The sequence below is a fragment of the Panthera leo genome, chromosome A2 (assembly GCF_018350215.1).
Source record: "Panthera leo isolate Ple1 chromosome A2, P.leo_Ple1_pat1.1, whole genome shotgun sequence".
In the NCBI taxonomy this organism is placed as follows: domain Eukaryota; kingdom Metazoa; phylum Chordata; class Mammalia; order Carnivora; family Felidae; genus Panthera; species Panthera leo.
This window is the reverse complement of record NC_056680.1, coordinates 160,189,026-160,212,324: the sequence shown is the minus strand read 5'-3', so window position 1 is coordinate 160,212,324 and position 23,299 is coordinate 160,189,026. Positions and strand designations below refer to the sequence as shown.

General features: G+C 39.9%; 1 protein-coding gene across 7 annotated transcripts in view; it reads right to left on the bottom strand.

The window, feature by feature from the left end:
* Nucleotides 1–23,299, bottom strand: part of CUL1 (cullin 1) — a 105,073-nt gene that overhangs the window by 33,459 nt on the left and 48,315 nt on the right. For all 7 annotated transcript variants that reach the window (XM_042926958.1, XM_042926963.1, XM_042926961.1 and 4 more), the window contains 5 exons: nucleotides 8,755–8,929; nucleotides 6,461–6,628; nucleotides 2,785–2,835; nucleotides 2,484–2,574; nucleotides 1,132–1,295 (listed from right to left, as the gene is read on the bottom strand). In XM_042926958.1, coding sequence (XP_042782892.1) covers nucleotides 1,132–1,295; nucleotides 2,484–2,574; nucleotides 2,785–2,835; nucleotides 6,461–6,628; nucleotides 8,755–8,929 — 649 coding nt within the window. The remainder of the gene's footprint in view (nucleotides 1–1,131; nucleotides 1,296–2,483; nucleotides 2,575–2,784; nucleotides 2,836–6,460; nucleotides 6,629–8,754; nucleotides 8,930–23,299) is intronic.

Below are 23,299 nucleotides of genomic sequence, written 5' to 3'. Positions count from 1 at the left end.
GTTATTTCTGAAGACTTCCATTTCTGTCAGGTTTTGAGATGTCAGAAATCTGTTCGTCAAGGACTTTCAACTGCACACTTCTCAAGCCCACTGACAACCACGACGTCCTAGGGGAAAAGGCACCCGGAATGTCACACACACTGGGCGGGGCTGTGTGCCTAGAGAGGCACACTGCTCACACTGCTGCCCTGGGGGGCTGACCGGCTACCTCCATCACAGCACCTGCCCTGAGTGGCTGTGCGGTCCCCTCCTCTCCCAGCCAACAGAGAATAAAGGGCAAAGCAGAGATGAGGCACGGTCGGCCCAGCCTCCCTGGAGATGTCCTCGGATGTCTCGCTCAGGGGTCAGCAAACTATAGCCTACTGGCCAAATCCTGCCTCTAAGTCACATTTTACTGGAACACAGCCGCACGCATCTGCTTACGTGTTGCCATGGCTGCTCTCCCCTCAATGGCAGAGCTGAACAGCTGCCAGACCACGTGGGGCGCAAATATTTGCCCTGTGCCCCTTTACAGAACAGGTGTGCTGATTCCTAACCTAGGTCACTCCTCACGGAGAAAAGTCCGGGACACCTGTATTCCCGAGAAAGAGAACCAAAAAAATTATGCCAGAACTTCGCTGGAACGTCACTCAGTACTGAAAAAGACTTACGGTACAGTTTGTGACCAATCTTAGATCCTGTGGTTTCAGCCCGATCTCCTCTACTGTAAACTTGAAGGCTGTTCCGGAGACCGTTAGGGAACAGTTCAGAAGGGAAAACGGCAAAGTTTGCAAACCTAGCAACAGCTGGTACTTCGAAACTTATCTTCTCATTGGCTGAAGCCTGTGGCTTCCATTAGCTACAGCCACCCATGCTAGGAGAGCAAGTTCAAAACACAGAAGCCACACAGCTCTGACAGTTAGATCCTCAGAGCCCTGGAGAGAACACGGAGCCGCGACGGTCAGATGAAGTTATTATGAAAGCTCCTTGGTGGGCGGGGAGAAGCATCTGTACGGGCTACGGACACTGCAGGGGAACACTGCCCAAGACATGATCTGTGCAAAGAGCTGTGCACGTCAAAGAGAATAACCCACTGGAGCGGCGAGAACCGTGTTAGCCGAAGCCTACCGTATGCACCGTATGTAAGCGTACCTTTTTCATATATTCAGTCACTGGGTTCTGCTGCAAGAATTCAGTGCTCTCTCTGGTATAAAATCTCTCCGTGTCGGCCAAAAACTGAGATTCAAAGGACTCTTTATACACTGTCAGCGTAGGGCCCTTGGCAAAGGCGTCGTCTTCATTCAGCCCCAACTCCACTAGGAACAGATAGGAACTGTATTTCAATTACCCTAGTTTTTGTTACATTTTACCCAACATACCCATGAGTAACATTCAGCTTAAGTTACGTTTAAAAGGTAAATGGAAAATGGCAGGACATAAGGTAAGCCTGCTATTCACAGGCGTGCACTAAAGTACACGCCTTCAATGAAAGAAAAAAGAAATAAAATCCAAGACATAAAAGGAAGTAATTCTGACCCGTGGCCAAGCATGCTTCAAAGTTATCATGAAGTTCACTTAAAAAACTTATTAAACATGACATTTCTTTTTTCTAAACGTTTATTTTTGAGAGAGAGAGAGAGAAGGAGAGAGAGAATGTATGTGAGCGAGTGTGGGAGGGGCAGAGAGCGAGGGAGACACAGAATCCGAAGCAGGCTCCAGGCTCTGAGCTGTCAGCACAGAGCCCGACGCGGGGCTCGAGCCCACAGACCACGAGATCAAGACGTGAACCGAAGTTAGATGCTTAACCGACAGAGCCACCCAAGTGTCCCAACACGACATTTATTTCTAATTGAGGTGTAGCTGACGTAGCCTATCAGTTCCAGGAGGTCGTCACAGGGATTTGATATTTGTGAATATGACAAAATGATCCCCACAGTGAAGTACGGCCACCACCTGTCACCTTAAAAAGTTACTGTATTATCGCCTACATTCCCTATGCTGTACCTTACACCCCCCATGACATTTCTTTTATAACTACAGGTTTATCTCTTAATCACCTTCACTGATTTCACCTGCCTCCCCACAAGGACTAAATGTAAACTTTCAGAGAAACACGAGGCCACTGAAGTTTTCCAAACATTGCATTAGCTCATCAGTTGCTCAATCTCAACTTTTCAGGCTGACCCAGGTCTCTGGTCCTCTTCCCACTCCATTAATGACACTCCGTCATATTATATATCCAGTCATTCAGCAGTATGAGAGCAGAAAATAATTCAAATGTCGAATTCCTCAAAAGTCCCATGAGAAACAAAGATCAAACAATTTTTGTGAGGGGTAAAATCAAACAGAATCACACTCACTTAAAGAGAGTTTTTTGAGGGCCCTTGTACATGCAAACAATATTTTCACAACAGCTAAAATATCTGTCAACGAATCTGTCAGAACACGGTTAGGATTGTCATTTGACACAAAAACTCTGAGTAGGTGAAAGGGAAATGGTTTACCGTAAGACTGTACAACTCCACTTATCAGTCTTGTGTTGATGGTTTCACCGTTTCTTTCCTTTTCAATCAGTTTTAAAACAGCATTTGTTACCTTTAGGAAGGATAAAGGGAAAAGACCTGTAGATTACAGACTACAGCACGTATATTACCACACATCTCTTGGACTCTGAGAACATTACACAATGCAAGGTGACAGATACTCTTAGGGCATTCTAAAGCTGTGAGGAGACAACGCCCAAGAAATGAAATCTGTAAGGGGGTTTTAACAGGACAACACGCACACTCTCACACAAGTGCGTACCTGTTTATTCAATGGCCTGAACAGACAATCTCTCCAAGTCACCAACGCAAGCTGGATGAAAAGAAAAAGGAGAAGTGTAAGAGGTCTACACTTTTACCACGTTTTTCTAAGACTGAAGTCATAGGAATCAGCCTGAATCTCATCTATCAGTATTTCTAGATTATAACTGGGTAAAAACCTATCATGACGACATCAGAGATGCTCGAGTTAGCAACTTCAGGAGGTTTCGAAATACAGCCACTTATCAGCTCCCATTTTAATAATTCAGACACAAAGAAAACCTGGATTTTAGGAGACCAAACGTATCAGCTTACAGGGTGTCAGTGGAGTCAACCTCTAACACTGTTCCCTGGCCCAAATTTAATTTTTCATCTAAATGAAGATAATTCCAGCTATCATAGTTTCCTAATACTCGATAAATTAAGTAACAGATGATAAAAATTCAGCATGTTGTGTATCTTAGTTGCGGTGATTTGTGTTGCACGGATGCACACGGCTGGAAACGTACCAAACTGCACACTTTAAATAGACGTGGTTCATTATATAGGAATTGCTCAGATTTCCCATTTTACTTGCACTCATGTGTGTTGGAGTCTTTGATGCATTTCTAAAACTTTCCACAGAAGTTATGCCAGAAAATCACTATAAATATGCTCCCCCAAGGGGAACGGTTATAATTCATAAATGATTTTCAGCTGTTTATTGAGAGAGGTAGTATTCAGAGTAAAATTCAAATTTTTAACAATTCAATATTCAAATATAAACTGGTGAGGAACTCGCTTAGACATAAATGCTTTCAGTCTTATTTTTCCTAAATTTAACCACAGATAAGACTAGGTTGATGTAAGATGTATTTCAGAGAAGATTACGTGTAATTTAATTTATGCAATAAACCTTGAATAATGTTCCTACCACACACAAAACAAAGGCAACATGAAAAGCGATATTTAAGAGAAGACTATTTTTTAAATTCGTTTATTTATTATTCAAAAAGTTTGGGGGGCGCCTGGGTAGCTCAGTTAAGTGTCCGAGACTTTGGCTCAGGTCATCATCTCGTGGTTTGTGAGTTCGAGCCCCACGTCGGTCTCTGTGTTGACAGCTCGGAGCCCGGAAGCTGCTTCAGATTCTGTGTCTCCCTCTCTCTCTGCCCCTCCCCTGCTTGCGTTCTGTCTCTCTCTCTCTCAAAAAATAAAGATTAAAAAATTAAAAACTTTTTTTGAATTCCAGTGCAGTTAACAGTGTTATACCAGTTTCGCGTGTCTAACAATTCTATGCGTGACCTGGTGCTCATCGCTGTAAGTGGACTCTCAATCCCCTTCACCCATTTCAGCCCTGCCCCGGCCCACCTCCCCTCTGGGAACCATCAGCCTGTTCCCTAGAGTTAACAGTCTGTTTTTTGGTTTGTCTCTTTTTCTTGGTTTATTTGTTTTGTTTCATAAATTCCACATACGAGTGAGACTGTACGATATTGGTCTTTCTCTGACTTATCTCGCTTTAGCATTACACTCTCTGGCTCCATCCATGTTGTTGCAAAAGACAAGATTTAATTCTAAGAGATAACTACTTTTTAATCAAGCATGAACAATACATATTCATGTAATGTTTCCATAAAAATAAGATTTCAGAATTAGAAACTATGATGTCCAAGAAGATGTTAGAAGGGAAGAGCCTCATTTTTCAGGAGAAAGGCAAGCCTGGGACGATTTTCCCTGTGCAAATTCTGCCGCCTCGAGTCTTAGACTTCTTTAAAGCAAGAGTAAGGAGGGAAAATGCAATGCCATGGCCATGAACTTCTAGTAAAGATACACTACACCTTTAAAAATAACTTTTTTCCAAACATTGTTCTAAATCAAGACAGCCTTAGGCAAGTCTCATTTGACTCTGGATAACTTGTCACTTTGAAGGAAGAAAGGAAGCAGAGATGCCAAGATAAGAAAGCAAGGCCAAATGTACACCAGACAAAGTTCGGACGAACAAGGAACGGAGTCCAGGAAAAAAATCTGGCTCCATCACTTTAATGTATCAATAATGAAATCAATTTACGTCCTCTGGTGGACATGAAAGGAAAACAACAACTTTCTATAATTAAAAAGGAAGAAAGGATTATTAGGAAAAAAAAGGTAAAACTTTATATTGTGCGACAAAGCATCCCCACCTTCTGGAACTCCTGGAAAATACAATGAGAGATCACTGTGCCCAACTGTTCCTCTGTGTCAACTGATGCTTGAACTTTATGAATTCAACAGGCTCACTGAAGAGCACACAGAGGAAATACTGTTTCTAGACAGGGGTATTCACTGGCCTTTGCTAAAACTTACGGCTGCATGTTGTATTTCCAAACGGTTACTACAGACAGTATTTAAGGATGTAGAAGGTATGAATTTTCAAAGTAAATAAAAAATAGAAGCTGAAAATCGTAGCCTACGAAGTATATTTGAACTTCTTTCTATTTTCTCTGTTCTTGAATATAGCACACAAAAAGTTCAGGTGTAACGATTTTTAGGAGTCTGTGACATTACTGCAGGGTTCGTGTGGTGTTTTAGGTCAAGGTGCATCCAAGAAGAAATCACCCAAATCATGCCGATTCGTAAAGAAAGCATTTGTGAGTGGAAAAGAAAAAGGAAAGTACAAAAGGCTCAACTCAAAATACTAAATCCACAAAGTTTTGTTCATTATACATATCACATATATAGGATATATATAAATGATACTAGTTTGTCATGAATCTACGATACATTACATTTTCCTTTTATTAAATCTGTCCAAAATAAAGCAATAAAGTACTGCTAATATACCAGCATTCTGGGAGATGGAGATAATCTCATTACGCAGAACTTAACATGTTCACATCACTGGTTCAAGAAGAGGACAGTCTGTGCATCTGATAGCCCGTTCCGAACAGACAGGCCTTCTGTTGAGTCCTTCCCCTCCACTGGTCTACGACATCCGTCCCCAAAGCTGACTGGACATCACAGTCCTCTCAAGGGACTCCAACAGTCTGCTGACCCCCACCTCCAGGGTTTCTAGTAAGTTGAGGCTGGGGCCCAGTAATGTGCATTGCGAACAAGTTCCCAGGTGTCCATGATGTGGCAGGTTTGGGGACCACACCTTGAAAACCAATGGAACTAAGAAACATATTAATGAAAGTGATTCAGTCACTCGACTTCTGCCTTTTCACAATCTTATTTTCATGCCGTCTAAAAAGAACCTTCAACTTTCAGCTCTGTCAGTATCGTATTATTTTGTAAAGAGAGAGGGCAGGGCATCTCGCCACACGGTCCTCTCCCTAAACAGCTTCCCAAACCACAGAGGCCACGAGGGCTGATCTGGGAGGCCCGGGTCCCCGGCTCGGGACTGGATCTGCCTGACACAGCCAGCACGTGGGATGCCCAGCGCGACAAGTGGGACAGTTCCAGGCTAGACTGGACGGCTGGTCGAGGAACTGCGGAAGAAACTTATCAGTAAATGCAGAAGTGTGGAGGCTGTATTTCAGAACTCCAATTTACTCATCCTTTCCTGCCACAAAATATTTAAGAGTCATCTGTCGATAAATTAAAGCAAAGGAAATTAGCCTCCGGGTCTGAAAACAGCTTCACTACTCGCCTAGCTCCCCCTACTGACAGATGAGGCAGCACTAAGAAAGCACACACATGAAAGGTATTTAAAAAAATCTTACAGAATAGATTTCATATATTCCTTTCCGTCCCTCGTCACATTCACGGCGAACCCAATGTCTATTGAGGTAGGCACAAATTCCATTCAGCACTTTGCTGGAAAATCGATAATCCTCCCATTGTTGAGTGTAGAACTTCAGTACACTCTCATCCATCAAATCTTCTCCATCCTAAAAACAAGTGAACCCAAGCTTTAAGGACTAATTTGTCACATGATAAAAGTTCACTAAAACAAACCTACGGCTTTAAAAATACATCCATGTGTTTGGTTTTAGATGAGCTTTTTATTTTGTATACAAAAACATGCTCATTAACACCAATTCTCATAAGAATATAGCTTGTGAGGAACAAACTATAGAGAGAATTTTAATGAAAATTCTTTCAAAATGGAAACTTTCCACGGTGGAATATTATGTATCATATACACTCATACGAAGTACCTTCAACTTTTAGAATGAAGGGAATAAAGAATTTACCTCAAAATCAGCCCCGTTTTTGATATTTTTCAGTTAAAGTTAATTAAAATGTCCTATTAGCAATTTAGACCACAGGGCCAATACTACTCGATTTTTTAATGTATCTGCTTCCTTCATTAAATTTACTTAAAAACTATAAATTAATAGTTTTTACACTAATCTGTTGCATTTCTGTAAAAATAAGTGTAACGGTACAATATTTCTTCTTTAACGAGATCTCAAGGGGAAAATGTGCATTCACCAAAATGATTTTTACCCAGATTTCCACAAGGTAAACCACAAATTGTTATGTGAAGGATCAACCGGAGATTTTTTTCCTCCGGTATTAATGACATCCACAAGGTAAATCTGCCTCCTTAAAAACTGCATATTCCACTTCACTGTCCCTGAAATACGCTGCAGCAAGAAAGCACAGAGGTGACAAACGAGGGATGCAGCCCCGCCATGAACCGAGGGCCTGGGAAGGCCACCCGCTTGCCCTGCCTCAGTGTCGTCAACCTCAGAACTGAGGCCCCACAAACACGTGGCACACAAGTGAGCCCATAAGCCACAGGAAAATCTGACCAGATCTTGATACAACCAGATTTTTGCTCACTTAAATTTCAGTAAGAAATGAACTATCAAACGTAAAGGTTTGCCACTCTGGCTTATAGCACAGGACCTTTTCCAAAATGCAAAGATATCACTGATAGAGCACAGCTCCCAATACTTTCATACAACACAATATACTCCTGTTCCTCACTTTAATGCTGAAGAATAATCAATTCCAGTGTTCACTTTACAAAGTGTTCTGAATAAACAGAAGGACACAGCGGTTTCAGCAAAACTCTACGAAACACACGGTTTAGGAAACATGAAAATCATGCTATCTTAGTCACAATTTGTGGTCAGTCAACTATGGTCTGTTAGAATGATATTAAGTTTCCAATTGCCTTGTGAAATAGATTAAGAAAAACAATTTTGAAGCAGGCTGAAAATTTTGCATAATGTCTGTGTAAACAAAAAATCTTTAAAGCATATACACAGAGCACAGACTTCCCAGGGTCGAGAGTATAGATGTCTTCACTCACTCTATGTGACATGTGTAGCACCAGATGAAGGAGCACTTGCCCATCCTGTGGCTGGATGGAAGGCAGGCATCACACTGCCTTTCCTACAGAGGATGGAGACTGAGGAAGGAAGAGGCAGAAGATGAAGGGGAAAAACTATCATCGTCCGAGCAACGGCTCGGAGCAGGAGGAACCATACTCGAAGGCCATGGATGTTCGCAGAGAAACCCATCCTAGCCAAGGCACAATTTTATCGTAGCTCTGAAATACACTACATGACCATGTGCAAAAGGAGGTCACAGTGGAAAAACGTGATTACCAAAGGTTAGATAACCTTACGATCATTTGTACATTTTTAGACAAAACAACACACTGGGGTCAAAATACAACACAGGTGATCTGAATTCATAATTAGATGCTCGAAGTGAAAAGGTCCGTTAATTTCTAACAACCAAATACAAAATGGTTAGTGATTTAAGGAAAAGTACTAATGGGATATAAAGCTATCAAAGCCTTCTAATTTAACAAATTAAAAAACAGAATATAGCTTAGGAAAGCTTCATCTTCGTAATAGGTAAAAGACTAAGCAAGAGCAAAATAGCTTCATGCAAACATCAATGCCGAAAACAATGAACAAATAACAGTGAGAGATTTAGCATTCAATCAAGTTAGAATCATCTTTTACATTCTATTGTAAATTGTATTCTATCGTATTCTATTTTCTTTTAATTCTATTATAAAAAGTATAAGTATACATGTACAACGTCTTACCTTAAGAAGATTTGTCAAGTAATTCTTCAAAAATTCTTTAAGTCGTTTGTATAATTCCAAGCCAACAAACTGAGCTCCCCCAGGCGTCTGACCCTTTTTCGATTTGGAGGGAGGGACGCCAGCCCCTCGGGCCTGGTTTGACTGGTGAACACTCGTGCAGTAGTTATAAACGTGACTTGGGAGAAAAGTTAAGGAAATCAACATGCATCATCAATGCCAACAGTGATTAATACCGAAATATTTTTAAAGAAAATATGTTCATACCAATATGCTTACAATACATCAACAAAAGTCTGTTAACACAACAGTGAAGGGGGCGCCTGGGTGGCTCAGTCGGTTAAGCGTCCGACTTCGGCTCAGGTCATGATCTCATGGTTTCTGAGTTCAAGCCCCGCGTTGGGCTCTGGGCTGACAGCTCAGAGCCTGGAGTCTATTTCAATTCTGTGTCTCCCTCTCACTCTGCCCCTCCCCTGCCCATGCTGTGTCTCTCAAAAATAAATAGTTTAAAAAAAAAAAAAAAAAAAACCTACAGTGAAAATAAGACCCCATCCACCACAGCAATGAAGCTAGACATCAGCCAGCCCCACTTACAAGCCTGTCAGCAGGCCCAGGGACCAGCCTGCTTCGAATGAAGGAATGTTCTGAGGAAGGTCACCAAGGAAACACAGGACCTTCTAAGATCACGTAATGTGACTGACCTTGTGGGAAACTGTCCTTCAGAAGGCATGAAAAGAACTGGCAATCAGTACAAAGGTTCCATACAAGAGAAAAAAAAGTAATTATCTCCTTCAAGAAAAACAAAAAGCTATAACCAGAGTCTATTTTGATGCCTAGCTATATTTCTAGAAGCATGTATTATAAATATCAAAATAACTAAAGCTTTATTTTAAAATTATTCATAAACGAATGTAAACAAAGCTACACTTTGTGGACCAAGGACAAAAAGCAGAAGAAATGGCAGTGCAAGAAACCTCTTATCACAGGAAGTCACAAATGTCTAAAATTGATCAATCACAGATGTGCAGCACGCGTGCGCAGTACTGACAGGGAGGGAGCTGCGTAAGTCACAGGATAGACAGCGGAAGTCTGAAACAGCTGGAGGGAGCTGTTTGTTATAGCTCTTTTGTTATACACGCTACTTTGTTATACAACCTTTCATACGATTTCAGTTCATCCGCACGTATTACCACTTGGATAAAACTAACAGACAACATGGACTCAGAAAGAAAAATCATTAAGACAATAAATTCTGGCCTGTTTCAGGTTAGTGCGTAAAGACAGAGGTGATTTCAAAACACATTCCATACTCCAAAATACACGACACAGAAGGGTTAAGACTTAAAATATACAAACCTAAACCATAAAACAAAAAAAATACCCATGAACTGTTTCCTGATCTCAGATTGGAGAAGGCTTTTCTAAGCAAAGTCATCTAAGCACTTAATCTGAGATTCTGAAAATATCTTAGTAAAAGAGATCTTTAACGAGTTAATTATCTTTAATCAATTAAGAGAATTAAAAACGTGAAAAAGTTAACCTCCACAGAAACATGGGGAGAGCATACCAACAGAAAATCCCAAAGCTGAAAGAAATACGTATTAGTGGTTAAAAAGCTGAAAAAAAATCTTTAGCTTCAGTAATCAAAGAACTCTGCCTTAAAACAACCAATCACTTCATTAAACGTTTCAAATGTACAGGGAATCACAGTTTATAACATACAATGAACTCTTATAAACTGATGATGCAGTTTGGACAAATCTCCTACTCCCATGGTCTCATTCCAGCTACACCTCCCTCAACTTTTTAGGAAATTAAATAGTACAAATTCTGCAAGAGACCTGCTTTGTACTGCTCCCCAGTGTCTCCCTTCCTTCTGCTTTCCCTAGGGGCAAATACCCCATGATGTGGTGCACAGCACTTCCTACCAATGTTTTTATATCTTACTGTAACACTGTACCTGAAATTACCATTCCGTATGTTTTCAAGTTTTAGATACAGCTTAGCCCTTACAGTAAGTCCTCCGTTTTCTTGTTGATGGACCCTACGAACGATCACTTTGGTTGAGGTCCAGGTTTTGGTAGTTCCCAACAAAGCTGCAAAGAATAGTACTATTAAGTTCTCTTGCATACATACAGGTTTGAGCTTCTCACACTACAGAACTGGCAGGTGATGGGAGAAAGGGGTCCATCATAAACTTCACCACCTGTTGTCAGATGTGCTGTCGCTGGACAGCCACCAGTGCTGTTTAACAGCCGACAGCCTCTTCCACACATTTGTACTGCGGGTCGCCACGGTGTTAATACGCATTTCTCTGACTACAGCGAGGCGAAGATTCTCCTGAGTTTGTAATTTTCACGTTCTCTTCTGTATATTACGTCATATCCTTCACAATCTTTTAAAAAAAAGAGTTTGCTCAGACACTGATGATGACAGTGTAATACATAATCACTTCGGAAAAATCTTTTGTTTTTTTAAATGTTTATTTTGAGAGTGCGCACGCGCCTGAGTTGGAGGAAGGACAGGGAGGGAGAGAAGAGAGAGAATCCCAGGTAGGTTCTGCGCTCTCAGCACAGAGCCCAGTTGCAGGGCTCGATCTCACAAGTGAGGCGAAATCAACACTTAGATGCTCAACTGACCGAGCCACCCAGGTGCCCCTGGCAGTTTCTTGTAGAAATCATGGTGTATGTACCGAGTAGACTACTATTCAGCAGTTTAATGAACTACTGTACTGATATACCATGAATCAGTCTTAAAAACATGTTGAAGGAAAAAAGCCAGATATGTATGGTTTTACTTATATGAAGTTCTAAAACAGGGAAAATTATTTCTATGGTGATAGAAATCAAGAGTGACTTCCTTTTCCTTGAAGGGCAAAGACTGACCAACAGGTGCTCCAGGGAACTTTCTGTATTCTTGATTAGGGTATGGTTTACCTGAGCGTATATGCCTGTCAAAAAGAATTCAAACTATCCACTTAAGATCTGTGCACTTTGCAGTATGTGAATTTTGCCTGGAAAACATTTTTTAAAATGTAAGCCCACAGTAAGTATTACGGACTGACTAATACCGAGCTGTCTTTTTGACCTGGCAGTTTTTCATTGTGAAAATCCCTACTGTATCATCATATATTGCAATTCTTACATTCTTGGAGTTTGCAGCCTAACTTCTTTTAATGGAAAGCATTATGTAAAGAGAAATTCTTAATTTGTCATCATCAAATTTATACAAATTTTCTTTTATGGCTTATGCTTTAATTTTTATTTAGGAAATCTTCTCTCCCAAGGCACGAATTCTAGTGCATTATTTTCTTCACCTGATTTCACATTGAGATTTCTCATCTTCCTGAAGTAAAACTGTGTATGAGGAAGAAATGTAATTTTATATTTGTCTGCATGGATACACAATGGTTCACAAACCATGTATTTTACATGGTCTATTCTTTCCCCACCATAGGTATTGCTGCTTTTAGAAAACTGCCCATTTCAAGTGAATTTTTCAAGTACACTGTCCAGTTGTCAATTGGTTCTTTTAAAAAACCTGTTGTTTCTGTGAGGTCTTGTATTTATTTTAAATATTTTTATGATTAATTCTGCAGAGAATCAGTTTGGGACTTATTTCTGTTTATCTTTATTTCATTCTGTTTATTCATTCTGTTCTTTTTCATGTACCTCTTTTATAATTGTTCTCCTCCTAGAAATTCTCGTTTTGGTCTATTGGCTTTGTAACCTTTCCTCTTTGTTTTAATGCAAGCATTTAAAACTACAGATTTTCTTCTCCACACCACTCAGGCTGCATCACCTAAGTCTGATCCGTATGGGTTTCCCTTACATTCAGCTGCATATTCTTTTTTCCATTATTAATAGTTCTCTTAAGAGTTAATTTAGGGCACCTGGGTAGCTCAGTCGGTTAAGTGTCTGATTTTGGCTCACACCACAATCTTGCGGTTTGTGGGTTCGAGCCCCTCATCGGGCTCTGTGCTGACAGCTCAGAGCCTGGAGTCTGCTTTGGAATCTGTCTCCCTCCTCAGCTCATGCTCACTCTCTCTCAAAAGAAATAAACATTAAAAAAAAAAAGTTAAATTTTATTTCCAAAGGGTACTTTTAAAAAATCTTTTTTAAAAACCTCTTAATTTCACTTTAGAATTAATCAGAGAATATTATCTTTTTGATAGTTTCTTTTTTAAAAATTTTTTTTTGAACATTTATTTTTGAGACAGAGAGAGACAGAGCATGAACGGGGGAAGGTCAGAGAGAGAGGGAGACACAGAATCTGAAACAGGCTCCAGGCTCTGAGCCGTCAGTACAGAGCCCGACACAGGGCTCGAACTCACATAACGCGAGATCGTGACCTGAGCCGAAGTCGGACACTTAACCGACTGAGCCACCCAGGTGCCCCTTGATAGTTTCTTTAAAACGTGATGAGACCTACAGCTGAATATGTGATTTTCTTTACATTTGCCTGAAAAGAACGTCCATTCTCTAATGGATATAAGATCCCATTAGAGTAAGCTGGTCAATTCTGGGTATTAATTACTGAGAATTTTTAATGGAAATCTTCCTAATTATAGATTTGTCAGTTTCTCTTATACCTCTCTAAAATATCGGTCCTATATTTTGAGGCCCTGTTAACAAGTATATAAACTTTTGAATTATATTCCTGGTCCCTTGGTCTTGTTATTAGTAGGAAGTAACCATGTTTCCTCCTCACAATAGTGCCTGAGGAAATCCACTGGACCGGATGTTAAGATGGTTATTCCCCTCTCTGGTTAGAATTTACCCCAAGTACACCGGTTCCATCTCTTTACTTTTCTACTTTTACGTCTACTGCAAACCACAGCAAAACGCGCTCTTAAAAAAATGGGAGTTTGATGGTCTCCAATGGATAAATTTGGTTTTATTATAAAACCCAAATATAAATACATTGTTATATACTGTTTTATACATTGCTATTTGGATTATTTTTTACCATCTTATTTTGATTTTTTTTTTTTAATTTTATTTTCTATTTTCTTTGCTTTTGTTTTCTCCTTTTTCTTTTACCAGGTTGATGGCTTCCTTATTCCACTGTAGTTCTTACATCGCTCTGGAGTTACATATTTTATTTGGTTACCCTTAAAATCTGATATGCATACTTTGCCTTTCACTAATTTTAGAATATTCTTGGGTTGTCAACTCTTCAAATATTTGTTCCCCTATTTTCTACTACATGTATGTTGGACATTTTCATGTTCTTTGTTCAAACTTCCTAATTTTTCTTGATGTATCATCTGGTTAAGTGATTCTTTCAACCGTGTCAAATTTGCTGTTTACTTCTAAACATCTTAGTTTACATCTGTAGAGTTTCCCAGTTTCTTCTTAAAGTCTGTCTTATTTCTATTTTGTTCCGCAGTATTTTTGTTTCTTTGATGTAACCATTTTTCACACTTAGGGGCACACTCTAAAGATCCTTTTCTTTGACATTCTTGAGGCTCTCATTCTGCTGTTCGTTCTATGTGCTGACTTGTTCTGGTGGGATCTCTCCTCTGCTTGGTAACTTTTTTTCAGCTCATTTTTAGTGGGGTCTTTGTATTAATTTCCCAGCTTGGGGAAATTCTCCCCCCAAAGGTGGTAATACAAACTCCAACCCCAAACACACCGAAGGTAACAAATTCTCAGGACATACATTCCCCACCCCCCTCACACCCAGAACTTATCTCAAACTACTTTCTAGTTGCCTCCGTGGGAGAGAAAGTCCGTCATTTTTCCAGTTCACCTTGTCACTAAAGATCTCCATGGAAACGGCAGCTCTCTCCCTCCTCGCCCAGGCACAAGGCTTTGTCTCCTTTTCTGTGTGGCCTCTGTCCTCCAGCACACCCCTCCCCATATCATATCCTCCTGCTTCCACACGGAGGCTCATACTTTTTACCAAGCACACAGTTCTAGGTGTTTGGTTCCGGGGAACTTCTTAGGTTACCTCGTTCGGACTGACTTCTGTCTCGTGGCAGTATATTCATCTCCCAGTTATTAAATTAACAAAGGTCTTTAAAGAAACGATGAAGCCCAATGATAGCCAAAGTGCAGGAAAATGGGAGCTTCTATCCATTGGGGGTCAGAGAGTACACAGTTAGGATTTTTTCTGGAATAAAATTTAGAAATATTCAAAAGCCTTAAAGCACATTCCTTTTGATACAACAACTATATGCATTTATCATGGGGAAATTATCACAAAATTATAAAAATACTTAGCTAGCAAACTATCACAGCATTGCTCACAGTGGCAAAAACCTTGTAACAATCTATACGGCAAACATAGGGAGTTAGGTAAATACCCTGTTAGATTCATCTGAGGATACGGTATGCAGCTTTTAACAATGTCGAAGAACATAGAGTGGCTATAAAACCTGTGATGTATTGACCAAATTTCATCTAAGACACCAATCATAATATGTATTGTTACTTTAAGTACCACTAAGAAAATGCTACCAGTTAAAATACAACATCCTTCGATGGAATTTTTAGGTTTACTTAAAGATTAGCCGTTTACACTCAAACAGATTTATCCTAACACTCTTTGTAAGTAAAGAAAAGTTAAATGGTTAAGACACTCCTCGGAGGTTTTACGCAGTCTCACTCCGCTGCATCTTTAAGACCCTTGTCAAGGAGGGCTGTGTTTTCCACCTGTCACCGTGCTCCGTGAGCTTCCGGTCACAGAGGAACTAAGCATTTCCTGCTCATCTGCTCCCACCCACTTTGTAAGTTTAGGTCCTGAGCTTGCTTGTATTAAAAGGTTTTTTCAGGGCAAATTCTTCAAAAGGTCCTTAATGCTGACAGAACAGGGGATAGTCAAGTTTGCACAGGTGCAGGTAATGACCACTGTGTCGTGACTGACACCCGACCAACGACGGTCCTGTGCCACCCACGGGATGAAGCACTTAAAAAACAAACAAACAACAGCAACAACAACAACAAAACCCAAAACCTTAGAATCACTAACTGGTATATTCATAGAGCCATATGAAAATATGTTAAAAAGACACAAGTAAAAAAGGAACCTAAAAGAATAGCATCTAATATGCTATTCTACGCATACTAAGCTTCATGCTATTGGGCATGAAGATAAAAGTTGATGTATCTGCTTGGCCTTTATTATTTTTTTTATTTATTTAAGTAATCTCTCCACCCAACGTGGGGTTGAACTCACGATCCCAAGATCAAGAGTTCTATGCTCTTGCGACTGGGCCCGCCAGGTGCCCCTCTGGACTTCAACAGCTGTTACTTCTGAAGGTGGGGGAGGGGGTTAATAAAAACCTTTTAGGCACACAATTCTTTCTTCTTCACCAAGTACTCTTTCCAGAGGAAAGGCCGGAGCACAGGACACACTCTCCCCCCGCTACCAATCATTCCTCCCAGCCTCACCTCCTCAGAGAGGACTGGACACAATGCAAGGAACCCGGTCTCACAGAACAAACCAAAAGGCACAATTTTAACAAAAGGAAACCTCTTAAAATCGGTCTTCAAGTTTCTATCCAGACTTGAACTTCACATTTGTTCCCAAATTAGGATTACCCTTCCCATTACCCAGAGTCTGGCGTGGAAAGCATTAGTCAGTAGTGGCTAGAGACAGTAGTGGTTAGATTTCCTGCTTGCTAAAATTTGAGTTTTCTTCTAAGAACTTACACCTTAGGTAAGTAATGCAGAAAACCTTACAATAAAAAGCAAGAGTGCTACGGTTCACCCTTCCACACCTTCAGTAGCAACCACTCTTTTTTTTTTTTTTTAATTTATTATTTTTTTTACATTTATTCATTTTCGAGAGACAGAGAGAGACAGAGCACAAGCAGGGGAGGGGCAGAGAGAGAGAGAGAGAGAGAGAGAGAGAGAGAGAGAGAGAGAGAGAATCCAAAGCAGGCTCCAGGCTCCAAGCTGTCAGCACAGAGCCCGACACGGGGCTCGAACTCAAGAGCTGTGAGATCATGACCTGAGCCAAAGTTGGATGCCCAACCGACTGAGCCACCCAGGCACCCCAATAGCAACCACTCTTTTATTTCTTTATTTTTTAAAGCAGGCTCCAGAGCCCAATGCAGGGCTTGAACTCATGACACTGAAATTAAGAGACAAACAAACACTTAGCCAACTGAGCCACCCAGGCATCCCTTTCTTTTTTTTTTTTTTTTTTTTTTTTTTTTTTTTTAAGTAGCAACCACTCTTAATTTTTTTTTCAATTTAAGAGGTGATTTGTCCAGGCGGATATGCACATATCTTCAAATCACATGTTTATACTGTTCTTTGACCAATCGACCTTTGCATAAGTTACTGAATTCCTGCTGACAGAAAATACGGTTCACTGCAAACCCCTACCTCCAATCTGACTTCATCCCAACACTCACGTCACTGTGGAGGCTGTTTTAGTCGACATGGAAACTTTAAGTTATACTTAAACCATGGTTCTGTGATTGGTACCAGTGTATCGAACCACAATTTCTGGCAAAAAGTAACTAAACTAGAATAAATATAAAACCAACTGTCTGAAGCCACCAGAGAACAACAAAAAGAAGTTTATACTGAAGGGTAGCCTAGTCTCGGAAGGAGGGAATGGCACAATCCAATTTTGCTCATATAAAAAGAAACAAGAAAATGAGACCCACCCTCAAGAGAAGAGATAATCGAGAGACTAATCTGGAGAGAACCCAATGTTGGAATTAGGAGACAATGTACCTATATCTATACTCAAGGATATGAACGAAAACATGGTCATAATAAGTGAAAACTAACTGCAGTAAAAAATAGTAACTATGAAGAAAAATTCTAGAACTGAATATTATCTAGAATAACTTATTTATTGGACGGGCTTGACAACAGAATGAGGAGATAAGACTTACACAGAGAGACCATCAAAAATGATCGATTCTGAAGAAGAGAGAAAGAAAAAGAAAATAAACTGCTGAAAACCAAAAGGGAGAAGAAATTCTTGAAAGCCAACTGGGAAAAGTTACTTGTAACATACCAAACAAGAATTAAAATTACCACTAAGTTTTCATTAACAAATACAAAGGCCAGAAGACAGAGTAGTAACATCTTTAAATGTTGAAGAGGGGGAAAGCCCATCAATCAAAAATTCTTTTTCCAGTGAAAATATTCTCCAAAAAGAAAACTAAGGGACTTCACATAGTACAGACTTGCATTTCAGGCGGAAGGGAATTGATACTAGATGGAACCTTAGATCTTCAGAAAGAAATGAAAACCATTAGAAACAGTAAATATAAGTATCAAGATTATTATAAAGTAAATATAAAGTATAAAAGATTACTTTTCTTAATTCTTTAAAATACAGAGGATGGTTTAAACCAAAAACTTATAATACTGTCTGTGGGTTTAAAGCATATGTAGATGTATCATACAACAGGCTAGTGGGATAGTAAATGGAACTGTACAGTTGAAGGTTTCTACATTCTCCGTGAGGTCACATGCTATGAACTCTAAGTACAGTTCACTCTTGAACAATGTGGGGGTTAAGGGTGCTGACCCTCCACGCGGTACAAAATCCACAAATAACTTTTGACTCCCCCCAAACTGGACTATTATTAGTCTACTGTTCACCAGAAGCCTTACCGACAACATAAACAGTTAATTAGCACACATTCTGTATGTTACATGTATTCTATGCTGTATTCTTACAATTCGTAAGGTAGAGAAAAGAAGATCATAAAGAGAAAATACATTTAAATACTGTACTTATTGAAAAAAATCTGACAGTAAGTTGACCCACACAGTGCAAACTCCAGGGTCAACTCTAGGCAAAAAGGAAAAAGAAAAAAAGAACACTGTAATCCTTAGAATAAGAACACACACAACCTCAGATGAACACCTAAAAGGCCAACAGATACATTAAAATGCAATTCTAACAATTCCAAATAATGCAGAAGAAGAGAGGAGAGTAGGAACAAAGAAATGTTTTAACGAACAGAAAAAAAAAAGGTAGATCTAAAAATCAACCTATTAATACTTCCAATAAATGTTAACAGATAGACTAAAACCTACAATCCAAAGACAAGGAAGACCGGAAGGGACAAATACGGGGAGGACTCTCTATGCTATTACAGACGACACAACAGAAGTGCAAAGACGCAGACAGGTTGAAAGTGAACAGATGGGGAAAGATGATCACGCAAACTAAGCCGAAGAAGGCTAAAGAGACTGTAACAGTACTGGACAAAACAGACTTGAAGGAAATAATACCGGAGATCAGAGAGACATTTCGTACTAATTGGAGGGTCAATTTATTAAAAAGACCATCATGAATGTATATTCTTCTAACAGAGCTTCAAAATACACCAAACCAAATGTGGGGTAATCCTCCCGCCAAGGCAGATTTCCAGCTCCTAATGGGACATTACTGAGCAGGGGCTTGGGGAGAGAAGTGCACCCTCACCTCCCACAAGCCGACGCAATCCTGCTCCAGCACAACACCGTCTACACCTAATGAATCCATATCCTTTTCCTTTTTTTTTTTTTTTTAAAGTTTTTATTTTGAGAGAGAGAGAGAGAGAGCGCGAGCGCACGCAAACAAGAGAGGGGCAGAGAGGGAGGGAGACAAGAGGATCTGAATTGGGCTCTGGGCTGACAGCAGAGACCGATGCGGGGGTCAAACTCAACCGTGAGATCATGACCTGAGCCGAAACCGAGTCGGATGCTTAACTGACTGAGCCACAGAGGCGCCCCTCCATATCCTTTTCAACAGTCCACCGTATGCTCATCAAATAGGCTATTTTCTGGGCCATTAAAATGGCCCTTTCTACATTTTTAAAGACTGAAATCATACAGAGTGTTCTCTGACCAAAATGGAATTATATTAGAAATCAGGAACAATGAGCTACCCTGGAAAACCTCAACCATTTCTAACTAAACAACATTTCTATATAATGTAAGAGTCAAAAAAGAAATAACAAGGAAAATTATAAAATGTTTTGAACTAAATCATAACGAAAACAAAACACACCAAAATTGGTGGAATAAAGGTAAAAATTCCTTTGAGAAATTTATACCTTCAAATACTTCCGTAAAAAAAGGTAGGAGGGCGGTATTGCTAGGATGGCAATAGTCTGCACGCTGATATACACGTCCAGTGCAACCCCAATCAGCATCCCAGCTGGTTTCTTTGTAGGAAGCGACAAGCGCCTTCTGATACTCATATGGAATTGCAAGGAACCCAAAACAGTCTTGAAAAAACAAAGGTGGAGTACTCATACTTCAAATATTTAAAAAGTTCCTACACCGCACAAATCAAGACAGAGAGGTACTGGCAAAGGACAGACATATAGATCAGTGGAACAGAACTGAGAATCCAGAAATAAACCCAGGTGTCTGTGGACAACTGGTTTTCAACAAAAATGCCAAGACCATTCAAGGGGGGAAAATGAAAATGGCCTTTTAACAACCGGTGCTGGGACGATTCAGACAGCCACAGGCAAACGAATGAATTTTCAACCCTTACTCCTCACACCACACGAACTCAAAATGGGTCAAAGACCTAAATGTCTACCCTAAAACTATAAACCACTTAGCAGAAAACAGAACGCTAAATCATGATCTTTGATGTGGCAAGAGATTCTTAAATGTAACGACAAAAAGTAACCAATGAAAAAAATAAATGAATTAGACTTCAACATTTTTAAAACTTTTATATCAAAGAACAATCAAGATAATGAAAAGTCAACCCACAGAATAGGAGAAAATATTTACAAATCTGATAAGGTATTTGTGTGTAGTATTAAAAACTTCTAAAACTCAAAAGACAACCGAGTTAAAAAATGGGCAAAGAGAGGTGCCTGGGTGGCTCAGTTGGTTGTGTCCGACTCTTGACTTTGGCTCAGGTCATGATCCCAGGGTCGTGGGAACGAGGTCCACGAGGGGCTCTTGCTGAGTGTGGAGACTACTTAACACTCTCTCTCTTTTTCTCTTTCTCCCTCTGCCCCTCATCCTTTCACAAGGGTGCGCTCTCTCTCATTAAGAAAAAAAAAAAAAAAGGCAAAGGATCTTAACTGACATTTCTCTAAGCAAGGTAGACACATCATTAGTCATCATGGAAACGTAAATCAAAGCCACAATGAGGAAACTTCATGCCCATCAGGATGATGGCTAGAATAAAAAAAAATAGTACCAAATATTGGTCAGGATGTGAAGAAACTGGAAGGCTCACACACAGCTGGTGGGAAAGTAGGATGATATGGCCACTTTGGAAAATAGTTATGCAAACAGTTAACCATACAGCTACCATTTGACCCCCAAATTCCACTTTAGTTATCTACCCAAGAGCATGAAAATGTACGTCGATATAAAAACCTGTTCACGGATGTTTAGAGCAGCACTACTCATAATAGCAAAGAGGCAGAAATAACCCAAATGTCCATCAATTGATGGATGGATACACAAAATGTGATAAACCCAGTCAGTGGGTTATTATATGGGGCCATAAAAATGAACAAAATATTGATATACGCTACAATATGGATGAAGTTTGAAAACATTATGATAAATGGAAGATGCCAGTCACAGAAGGCATGTATTATTAGTCTACTCAGGCTGCTAAAACAATGCCATAGACTGGGTGGCTTAAACAACAGATATTTATTTTCTCACTGTTCTGGAGGCTAGAAGTCCAAGATCAAGGTGCCATCAGGGTTGGCTCCTGGTGAGAGCTCTCTTCCGGCTTGCAGACGGCTGCCCCATCCCTGTATGCTCACATGGCCTTTCCTCTCTGTTCCTACTTGGGGTTGGGGGGGGAGACCACATTCTCTGGGGTCTCTTCCTCTTGAGGACATCACCCCTATAGGCTTAGGGCCCCACCATTTGATCTCATTTAACCTTAATTATTCCCCCAAAGGCCCAAACTTCAAATACTATAAAACTGAGGGCTAGGGCTTCAACATATGAATTTGGGGAGCACACAATCCTGCCCATATTATATGATCACATCTATCTGAAATGTTCAGAATAGACAAATCTATTGAGACAGATTTAGAGACAGAAAGATTAGTGGAGGTGAAGAGAGTAAAGGGATGGCAGCTAAAGGGTACAGGGTTTTTGAGGTAATGACAATGGTTCAAAAATTTTCTGTAGTGATGGTTGAGCACATCTGAATATATTAAAAATCACTGAAAAACTAATTAAACGGATGAATTCTAAGGCTTATGAATGGCATCTCAATAAAATCATTATTAAAAAATTCAATACAATCCCAATTTTAATTCCAGCAGTTTTTAGAGAAGAAACTGACAAGCTAAATATGGACCTAACAATAAGTGGGGGGGCGGGGGGGGAAACAAAGTTGGGAAGACTTATACCACCTGACTTCTAAGAGTTTTCATAATGTGACAGTAATCAAAAACAAAAATGCAAACAGCAATTACTATCCCACATGAACACAGATGCAAAAATATTTCACAAAACAAATCAATAATGTATCATTCCTTTAGGATGGATATAGAGATCAATGAAACAATATTCTAGAAATAGAACCATACCTATATTATCATTTAATTTTAACAAAGGCATCAAAGCAATCTATGGGGACAAGTCTTTACAACAAACAATGCAGAAATAAAAATGGATGTCCATACAGTGGAAAAACTAACCTCAAGCCTACCTCACACCATATACAAAAGTTATATGGATGGATCAGAGGCCTAAATGTAAAAGCCCAAACCATGAATTTTTATGAGAAAAACACATTATCTTTATCGTCTAGGGGAAAGGATTCTTAAAGGTCACAGAAGGCAGGAACTGTAAAAGAAAATTAAATTAGGTTTCCTCAAAATAAAATAGACCTACTCATCCAAAGACACCATTCAGAAAAGGAGTAGCAAGCATTGGACTGGGAGAAAATATCAGCAAGACCTATGCGACCAAACACTGGTGCCCTAAATACATAGAGAACTCCTACGACTCAATAATAAAAGACTCGGACATTGTACGGGGGGAAAAGGATGTTAAATTACGTTCATCTTCCTTAACTGTGCCTCTGTGAAGGACAGCTTAGGGCTTTGCACATGGGTAATTTCAAGTTGGGTTTTACTCATCGTATCCATGGTCTTAATTCTTGCAACAATCACAATGGCTCCCTGGTCTTCTAGCTCTGATACACACTGGCTGCTCTCTAGACCAATCGGACAATACTAATCCTGGAACTTTACCCTGCTCCCTTAAATCCAATCCATGGGTTCGTGGAGATGTCTTAATTCTCTGCGCACAGAAATTTCATAATTTTTCCCCTAATATCAATCTTCTCATTATTTTGGGCACTAGAGATTTAGCATCTTCAATTCTGAGAAATGATTTTATTTCTCTTTACAGAAAGATACCATAAGTTTAAAAAAAATCTCCTCTGCTTTTCTCCAGAATTCCTAACGGTCAGATATTAGGCCTCCTGGGTTAGTTCTCAGGCACCAAAGCTTTGTGTCCTTTCACTTCACTGTCGCCTATTCTCCTAGCTCTGTTACTTTCCTTAAAATCAGAGTTCTCATTTGAAATAAGGGTTCTTTTTTCATAGCATCCTGTTCCTACTTTACTAC